Below are 10,828 nucleotides of genomic sequence, written 5' to 3'. Positions count from 1 at the left end.
ATGTAGATAACATGGAATCCTTATTGATCCAGTTAATGTTGCAGATTGGCAAACCGATAAGAACAAATTCAGATCAGAACCCAATATCAAGCTCAAATATATGCTTAAAGTAATATCATGATGGAAAATAAAATCACACCAGAAAATTAAGAGATAAATGATAAGCAATTTGCATTGATTAAGAGAACATATAAGATTAATCATTCATTATACAACAACCTCATATTCTGTACCCTGGAAAAATCCACAAGGAATATCTAATTCCTTTCGAGACACATCAGGGAAAGGAATAAGGAAGCCCGAATACATTTTTTTCATTTATAAGAAACAATTAACTGATTAAAACAATGCCTTATTGTTTGTTCTCATCTAATACACCGTTTTCAACTTGGTTGTCGAATCCATGATAAGGAACTTCAATCATGGGCTTTGGGATTGGACAGCCTTCAAATTCTGTGGGGAAGGATTCAAAGTCAGGACCAAAATTGAACTTCACCACACAATTGGGCTCGTTTGGAAGGGTGTACATTGATGCAGCAGGATAATAGCGTCCACCAAAAAGATCCTTGAAAGCAACTCCCTGACAAACGCCATTCTTGAAAAAGGATATTTCACTCCCTGCACCATTGTAAACATAATTGAAGTAGAACCTCAATCAATATGCATGTTCATCAACAAATTATGAATTATGAAATTCTAAATAAAGCTTAGCAGAATAAACATAAAGTGATAAAACTATACAGTGGTGACAGTGGTATTCCTCGTCCATGAGATCAACACTTAATAAACATAAAGTGATAAAACATAAATAGGTACACAAGCGAGTACCAAAAAACTGGTAACAACTAACTCAATATAAGTTTTTGTCTAGGCAGGGTGGATGGGGAATCCAAAGCCTATTAATAGTTCACAATTCTTTGTAGAGCCAAAACATATTATTAAACCTTAACAAAATTACAGTCGCTCAGGTTATTGAGGGTCAAGTCATATTTGAAATCAGGCACATTAGATTATCAAAAGTAAGATATTTCACATCAATTGTTCTATTTTGGATATTTTTTGACTAATTCATAATGGATAATCAGAACCAATTCTACTAGGTTTGGACCCACAAGACTACAGCTTAAGAATGGTTCCATAATTTCTCCAAGATAGAAGCCCCCCCCACCCAACACCTTTGAGTAATTTTAGCTGACTAGTGACCACGTGTAGGTATCAACGACCAATTTCCATTCTCATCTTGGAATCAGCTCATAATGGGACAGCCGGACAGGCAATGAGGTCTAGAAACTCAGAGGACTATCTATTGCCTACATATAGGATTCTCATCCATTGCCAACCTCTCAACCTTTCATTCAGTTCACAATGTGACAAACTGACAAGTAATACGTCCTTGAAACTGACCTATTGCCAACATATGACAATTAATTGCCTAACTCTCGTATGCAATAGAGCTCGCTGATGTCTGAATACTCTACTTCTACAGTTAATACCATCATCTATTAAGAACTTTTCTGACCATACACAACAAGCTGCAGAAAGCACAAATGCAAGATAAGCAAGACAGTGACCTAAAATCATGCATCATCTGCCATCATGACACTATGACAGCAGCACCCTTCAGCTTCTCCACCACCCACTAATCCTCAGGAATACTTTCTTCGATGATCTTTCAAGATGAACAATGTTCGGCATATTTTCTACAGAAGGAAACCAGATCTAATTTGTTTTTCTTTATTTCACCTTCACTCCAAACCTAATCCTCACAAAATGGGAGCACTAGACTAATTCACTTTGACATCCTCATAAAAGAACAAACACAGTATGACAAAAATCATAATTCACTTTTCCACAAATATAAACTTCCATGACACACAGGGCTTCAATTCATATTTCACGCAGTTAGTTTCGCTTCGCCAGCTTCAATTCCTAAGCCAGGTGTCAAGAAAATTTCAATTTCTGAACGTTGCGGTTGTTTATCTGGTATTCTGATTTTTAATGTATTATACATGGTTGGTACGGTAAAGCATGGAACATTGATACCAAAATTGCTAATAGGATATGTACACAATAGCAAAGGACAATTAAATTTCTATAATTCAAGTACGGAAAGTTGTCAGAACATTATTAAGACTACAATAAGCAAAAAACTACCTTTAAAAAACAGTGGAAAAAAAAAAACCTTTTACAACATTTTTTTGCAAAAAGCTACCAGATGACCAAATCAGATTACTTGACCAATTGTTTCATCCTTGAACACACTATCTAGCTCGGATTTTTTTTTTACCCTTCTATTACCATTTTCCATGATATTTCCCACAATTTCCCCTTCTTAATCCCCTGCCCTTCAATCTACCTCCTCACTCATTCTGTCATCTAAGCTCTGGCCAGTGTGAAGCAAAACACCTTGTATTCATCTCTCAGACTCTCACCTCCCTAAAACCCCTCATCTCCGAAGAAGATATACCGTGATTGACAATGGTGAAAGGAAAACGCATACAACAAGGCACATTAGAAGATTGCCGTAAATATTGGTCAACTAACCACAGTCATCTCATGGGTTTCTGACAAAAAAATTTAGTGGAAGGTAATCTGACACCAAAGATTTTATCTACGGTTGTTTTTGCAGAACCATTTATATAAGGATGTAGCTCTTGCCAGATCTAACGAACGATAAACATGGGTAAAAAACTAAAAGATTATGTAGGGGGGTTTCCATTCTCCAAGCTTTAGAGAAATATGAAGGAAATAAAGTATTCGTACAATCTTCTATAAGGTAAATATAACTGATTTAGCCAACCAGATCATTCAGCAGCACAAGGATTTAACAACACTTGCGCTTCCTGCCACAACATAATTCCACGTATGCTTTCTAATCATGGTTTTGGCTAAATACTCGACATTGAAGCATAAAAATCAACCATTTGTTAAACACAAAACACTAATTACATGGTTAGCGGTGTCTCAAAATTAAAATCCCATACAGAATCCTTAACACACAAATATTCCAATTAGCAAACCTAACCTCCAATTCCTAGTATACAACCATTAAATGGATTAAAAATGACAAACTGCATAAACAGCAACCAACAACAAAAATGTCATACTTGAAAAATTCAACAAGACAAAAGCAACAACAATGACAAAGCTTTAATTAGGAAAGATTGGGAAAGCTCACCAGGAATAATCTTAGGAGGATCTTCCTTAGGGTCCGGAGCACAAACATACTTCTGTCCTTTATACCAAACCAAACGAGGCGGTTTAGGAGCATACAAATTCCCATCAGGCAAATTAATATAAAAACCAATTACATCTCCTTCTTTATACCCTTCTTCCCCATACTTCTCCCTCAATGCCTTATGAATCTTACTCCCATCAATATCCCTGTACCCAAAACTATTCCCATCGTACCCAACAGGCGCTTGCAAATCCCCTTTCTCGGTCGACCACCCCAACCTTGTATGCCCTGTCTCTCCCAATTTAACCACATTAATCTCAAAATACCAAGCACCTTCACTCACCCCTCTTGTTGCCCTCACCATTCTATACCCTTTACAACTCCCAGCACTTAATCTATCCTCACTCAATTCGACCTTTTCCGCCTTATAAACCTTAGAAAGACATATCTTTGATTCAGGAAAATCATCATTCTTATCAGGAAACCTCGGAATCGGAGTGATCAAAACAGCATCCTCTGCTTTAGGCGCAGCTGCATTGTGATTATTGCCGTTATTGAGATTGTTGTTCTTAGATTTTTTCTTCCCTTTCCTTGAAGTTGTCTTCGTCCACACATTGTTCCCTTTAGTCTTCTTCTTCGAAGACGATTTCTTGCCACTTCCTCCACCCGCATTGCCATTCCCGTTCACCGGCTTCGCATCAGATGCATCAACTTCAAAGTTTGCAAGTGATTTCTGTTTCTTCGATGAGGGATTTTCATCTTCTTCATCATCCATCATCTTTTTTGCAGTTAAATTTTCTGGGTTTTGCTCATCTTCTGAAATTGATTCAGAAGAAACATCTTCTGACCCTAAAGTTTCGGATTTTGTTATCAATGGGGTCGGAATTTCTGATGATTCAACGGGCATTGAATCAGGGTTTGATTCGGGTTCAAGGGTAGTGGTTTCTGGGTTTGAATCTAAATTAGGGTTAGGGTTTTGGGTCGAATTTGTTTCATTGTTTTCAATTGAATTCGTTTCAGGAATTGGGTCTTCTTGACTTGACATATTGAGGAGAATTTGGTTGTTTTCTGAATTTTCTGAATCTTCGTCTTTGTAAGTTTCTTGCAAAGTGTCCATAACAGAAAAGGGAAAGGTACTAAATAAACGGAGAGAAAGATCCGGAAAAAATTAGGGTTTTGTACAATTTTGCAAGGAAAACTTTAAGAAGCATTAAATTTAGGGTTTATTGAACTGTGATTTTGGGGGAAAACAAACAAAGAAATAGAAATATGAAGAGATAGAGCTGGTGCCTCGGTGGGAAAGCTTAGGAAGACTAAAAACTTGGTGTTGGAACAACTTTCATGTTTAATTCAGATTATTTTCTTTGTTTATGCTAAAAGGATTTAGGAAAGTTCACTCACCAAATTCAGATTATTTCATTAAAAACTTTATTTATATTAAATTAAATTTAATATATATAAAATTTGAAGAATGTTTGGTAATTATGTATTGGTTCTTTGCTGGTTTTAGACTTGTTAGTTGATCAACAAGTAAAATAATATTTTGTTGTCTGATTGACTTTTATTTTGTGGATTTTGTTTTTCTCTACTAAACAGTCAATACATAATTTTACCAAACATCTTCTTAAACAGTTGATTTATTCAATTATAATTAAAACTAACAAAGATAATTTACACTTTCGACGGGTAAGATAAGCAAACTAAAATGAAAATGAATTGCCCTACTATATTCGGTTCATCTAAATGAGTGATGTGCGGTGGTGAGAATTTTCCTCAATAATTAGCTAGAGCGAGATAAATTTACAAGTTGAGAGATGATAGAAATTGACATGAAAATTTATGTTGATGACAATCAAAACTGATTCAATAGTTCATATACCCGATCCTAATCTTTTAAAATTAAGACTTTGACATTATTGTTATTATTGGTACTTCTAAGCCTCTAACATTAGCTAAACAAGATAGGCCAATGCCTATTTGCGAAAGAAGATGACAAATGCCTATTATACTCTTGCTTGTGTGAATGTATGTTATTTACTCCTTGTTAGCTGGTTTGGAGTATGCCCTCAAACCCAAATCATTTTTCAGGAGGCCTTTAAATACTTTGTTTATATAGATTTTATACTTTGAAAATTATTGTTGCTTCTAGATCCTAATCCATCTAGTAGTACTAGTAGGATTATCCTTGTAATTTCATCAATTACGGGTAGCCTTATAACTCAGTCCATAGAGATTTTATCCTTAAGTGTATCGAAAAGTTGTTTCTTTTGAAATTAAATGGTATGTAAGACGTTTAAAACCTTAATTTCAATAATATGGAGTCGGCTACATAAACAAAAGCAAATAATTGTGAGAAATTGTCGCTTAACAATAATGGAGATTAGAAGATGCTTGAGTTTGATTCGGTTTGTAGTACAAGATGTATCCACGTTTTTCAATGGTTGTCGCTTACTGCCACTCCTCAACTCAAACTTGCAAGAGCATTCAGAGGCAGAGGCAGAGGCAGAGTTACGCATACATTCAATACATATTGAAGTAATTATTATATGCATATTGAAGTAATTATTATTATTTACATGTGAATTGTCTTACGAACGGAGAAAAAAAGAAAAGTAATATTAATGTATAAACTTAACGAGAAAGAAAAGAGAGTAAACACAAGTACTTTATTAGCTTAAGGATTAACTCCAACTACTAACAATTATGTTTAGAAGTAAACCCCCTTTCAAGTTATCTTTTTTCCCATCTTCTTAAGACCATGTCCTCTTGTTATTGTGAAATATGAACCATTGAAATAATTTTAATTCTAATGTTATCTCTTTTAGGTTTACTTCTACATTTAATTATAATTTTTAGCTATTGTTTTGGGTCCAGTTTGAGTCCAGTTTATTAGCGTACATTAATAAATGTATTAGCTTTTTAGTCAACGGCTAATTAAAGATCGAAACTCCCTCAATTCTAAATAAATAACTTTAATAACTTGGGTGAAAATTAAGAAAAATGAGTAAAACTGATTAAAGTATATTTATATTTTATAGAAAATTGGTGAAAATGTGCGGGTGAAATAAAAAAGTAGGTTAGATATGTGAACGTAAATTAAAAAAATTATATAAATCATGATAAAAATAAATAAAACAAATTCTACAACACGGACTAAAAATAAAAAATCCTTCTAATTTATTTGGAATAGGAGAGTATTAGATTCTGCAGTTGAACTGAGGGAAATGTCTCTATGGGATTGTGTTCTCCAAAGTCTAATTTTGCTGTTTTTTCATGCCTTCAATTCTCCTCCTTTCTACAATTTTTTTGGATGAGGAGAATCCTTACATATTAGAAAAAAATAGAAAATTAATCTTACAGTTGATAAAAATTAAATCTTTATTATAAAAGTAGAAGAAAAATCTTCAAATATAAAATCAATTCATATAATTCTATTTTCACGCCTCAATTGTAAATTGTAATAAACTCATGATTTAAATTTGCCTCACTATAAACATAAGTCAATAATTTCAATAATGAAAAAATTATAGTCTCTTTATTTGGAAAAATATTGTCACTTGTTATAATTAACTTATGGGCTATTCCCATTTCCTACACTGTATATGACTTAGTTATTTTAATTTGTACATCTTGACAAATTTTATTATATATAAATGTTTTTGAAAAGTGCTAAGCTTTTGATGAAATTCAATTGACCAACAATACAATGATAAAGTTTATATCCTAACAATATCAATTGATTAAGTAACCCAAAACAAAATAATATACGATTGACTATATAAATTTTTTATTAAATTTCTTCGTGCAATTTTATTCTAAATTCTAATCACTTTAAAATAATAATATCCAGTCTAACCAAATTTAATTACGAAATATAAATTTTATTCAAATATAATATTTAACTAAGTTGAAATATTTTGGTTGAAAACATATAAAATATCTAATAACAATATTGACGTTTTTCTCCAAGGGCATATTTTTCCTATTTCCTATGATATATAGTCAAAAAAGAATGGTGTTGACGAATTGAAGTTGTCAATTCTTCATGGTCAAATGTGGAGTTCCTCATTTTATATGGGAAAACTTACAAGTCTTTGGTCAATAATTGTTTTTTTCTTTGTTGGGGATTACACAAAGTTGCTAACTTTAGAGTTGAATTTGTAAGAAGGTGCTTTATCTTTGTTTGAAAAATAAATAGAATGTGACAATTTATTTATGACTTATTATGCTTCCTCACATAGCTTGTTTTTCTATTATGTCAAGACCTTAAGTCAAAATTTATATGCAATATAATATTATTTTACGGTAAAGGAGTGTAAAGTGACTTTTTTAAATAATTAAAGGTGAGTATTTTAATATTTAAAATATCAATTTTAACATATAAATTGACATATTAAACATTAAAAAACTACAAATGCGTATTTTAAATATGAAAATTGAAAGTTGATGTTTTAATTAATTTATTTGGACTATTTAATACAATTTAGAATTGTCTTTTGTTATAAAAGATAACTTAGTTGGAAGTATTGATAGTATATGATGAGACACACCATACATTCCATTCTTAGAGCAATTTGTTATGACGCTCGAAGAGATCTAAAAGGCGAGCGACCACAAAATTTGTTAATTATGCTTCTACTGAAAACTCAATTTATAGTTTAGTGAAATATTGATATATATTGAATTAATTAAATTCAATTTTTTGAATGTGAGTCTATTTTAATTTAGTTTAGTTTAGTCTAATAATATTAATTGATATTATATTACATATGCATTTTCAATCCATCTTTCAATATAGTTATTATTTTCAATTATCTAATAATGTTCACCTACAACAATGACAAATACAAATAATTATAACAATAAATCTTAAATAAAACAGAGCAAGCAACAACACACAATATATGAGGTTTCTAAGGATACCTCCCCCTCATATAAAATATCTTATTATTAATATCCTCAACAATACATTAATGACTCACCTTACAAGCTTCAAGAACAAGAACCAACCCACCTTGCAGCACTGCCTGAGCTCTAGCCAAATAAGCAAGGACCTGAACAACCCTGGAAATGTCATCTCAACACATTGACCTAGCCACCTAGGGCCTAGAACCCTACTAATGGTGCATACAGCTCGCTGAAATCCAAGCACAAGGTGGCCCAGTCAGTTGATCAATACTGACAGCATGCCTGTGACTTAGGATGTTTTTTGTCTTGTTTTAATAAAGTGTTATTTGTCACATGGGTTGTAAAAAATAGCCGTAAGATCATTAGAAACCTATATATAGGTCTCTAATCATTGTGTAAAACGGTTCAAATTTGATTCTTAAAGTTCATTACTCATTTTTCTTTGCAAGTGTTGAAAATCCTCTTCCCATATTTCCTTGATTGTATGTGAGTTTGATCAATCAGCCATTATAAGAGGGTGTAGAACACTTTCTGATTTTTTCTAAATTGTGGAACAATTTAGAGTGCAACCTTTCAATTTCATTGAGTGAAACTCAAAAGAAAGGTGTGTGGAGTCCATCTTATTGGTGAGTGAAGCCAATCAAGGAGACAACAGGCTAGCCTGAGAACCAAGAATTGGTTTCTTGGATAGAATTGAGTGTTCAGTGTGTGTGTTTGAGTCATTCAACCTTACCCAATTGATAAGGCTGATTGTGTGTAAGATTAGGAGGGTGAATGACCCAATCTTGGTGCAAGTTGTGCCAATATCAGGCTATGTAAGTAGATAGAAAATAAAAGTATGTTACTTTTGAGTCTTAGGTGTTGTGTCAGTTAGAGTAAGTATTGATTTTCCTATGAAACTAGATGAATTCGATTCTCATTGACCTCTCCTCTCCATCTACGCTCTATTTGGAAAAGTATGTAACCTTGATAATGTTCATTAAAAAATTATAAATAATAATAGTAATAATAATAATAACAATAATAATAATAATAATCCTAACAGGTTGTAATAGTGACATTAATATTTATGTTTTGAGTTTCAAAAGATTAGATTTTAGGATTTATTTATATTAAGGAGTATTAATTAGTAGTCTACTCCCTTTTACTTGTATTGCTTTGCAAATTTGCAATTATCTCCAAAGCCTTTGATTGGTCTTCATACGCGTACATATCCATTCAATCGTTTTCATACATCTTATAAAATTTCAGTTAAGCAAAAGTAATTAAATAAATAAAAATCGTTTTCATACATTTCTAAAAATCATCATAAATGCAAAAAAAAAATAAAAATAAAAATAAAAATACAAATAAAGTGTAACGAAAATGAGCTGGATGATATTGATATGAAATCCATTATCCATACTAGCACCCAACCATCTCCTAATTTTATGTTTTATAGTTAACTTAAAATTGGTTTTTAAATATTACTTTTTCGTATAAGGTTTTGAATTTGATTCACACATTGTTATTTTTTTTTCAGCATACCTAATAAACTAAAAAGATCTTATATGTTATCTTGGATTGTATATGTGTATCGACATTATTGCTTTATTAGTTTAATTTGACATATAGTAAACTGATAAAGATAGAGTGAAAATTTAAAATAGAAGTAAGTAAATTTTTTTATTTTTTTTATTTTTTAATTTTTTTTAACAAAATTATGCGTTAGCTCATCTTAAGGTTTGATTTAGATTAGGTTAGATGTAATTGTGCAAACACAAATTATTTAGTACAATATTATTTAAATTGGTTAAGTAATTCACCTAAATTAATAAAATATTCAGTTTCATACTAAAAAATATACTCAATTTAAGCTGTTTAGTATTTAACACACTTTTTTGAAATCTTAATGTGACACTTGGATGCCAAAACACTCACTTTAATTGTTTAAAAGAGTCATTTTAAATGTAAAAATTAGCCATTTTTGTGGTTATATTTACTTTAAATCTAAAATAACTATTTTAACTACTAAAGTGAGAGGTCTAACAATTAAAGTAGAGATCTATTTACCTCAAGTTTTGATCTATGTCAAATCAATATCAAGGTCAAATTAATATCAAGCCTTATCAAATTTAAATTTTACATGGAGTTGGAGCCTATTCAAATTCAAATTAGATCAATATAAATTAAGTCTCAATCAACTAAAATTTGACTTTATTTGTATTGACTATTGAATTTCAATTGATTTAAACAAAATCTTAAAATCTTGAATCGGTCATCAATTTTTATACACGTGTACTGTAGAGGTCGGAGATTTCATTCAATATCTATTCTTATAAAATAATCTTTAAAAATTTTGACTTAAAAAAAAAAAGAGAAAGGGACAAAAATAAAATGAAAAAGTAGTAGTACAAATTGGTTTGTCAAAGATTCGACTTTGTAGTACAAGGTTCTTGGAAGTTGGAAGTAGGATCCCAAAATCTAAACGTCAAGACATTGTAACTAACGAGTACGACCGTCGCACATTCTAAAGCGTCAGATCTCGGTAATTATACCAACTACTCGTTGCTCAACTAACCACAACATAATTTATCCTTATAATTGATTCCTGCCAAACTTTTTTGATTTTTCCATGTTTTTGGCATTAGACATGGAATTTGGATAGTGGCATGTGCGGATGTGCCCCTATGAGTCGAATCGGAGCAAGTCATTTACTTAGTAGGTCATATTTTAGTGGATTACAAATTAAGGATAACTTGA

General features: G+C 31.6%; 1 protein-coding gene across 1 annotated transcript; it reads right to left on the bottom strand.

Moving 5' to 3' along the window:
* Window positions 1-146: 146 nt before the first annotated feature.
* Window positions 147-4,546, bottom strand: LOC130796772 (protein TRAUCO). Its single transcript, XM_057659153.1, has 2 exons — window positions 3,179-4,546; window positions 147-618 (listed from the first exon to the last, which is right to left on the bottom strand). Exons 1-2 carry the CDS (start codon window positions 4,293-4,295, stop codon window positions 353-355), a joined length of 1,383 nt encoding a protein of 460 aa, XP_057515136.1. The 5' UTR covers window positions 4,296-4,546; the 3' UTR covers window positions 147-352.
* Window positions 4,547-10,828: the final 6,282 nt, after the last annotated feature.

This window comes from Amaranthus tricolor, chromosome 12 (genome assembly GCF_026212465.1).
Source record: "Amaranthus tricolor cultivar Red isolate AtriRed21 chromosome 12, ASM2621246v1, whole genome shotgun sequence".
NCBI lineage: Eukaryota > Viridiplantae > Streptophyta > Magnoliopsida > Caryophyllales > Amaranthaceae > Amaranthus > Amaranthus tricolor.
The sequence above is the reverse complement of the archived record's forward strand: the minus strand, read 5'-3'. Positions and strand labels throughout refer to the sequence as shown.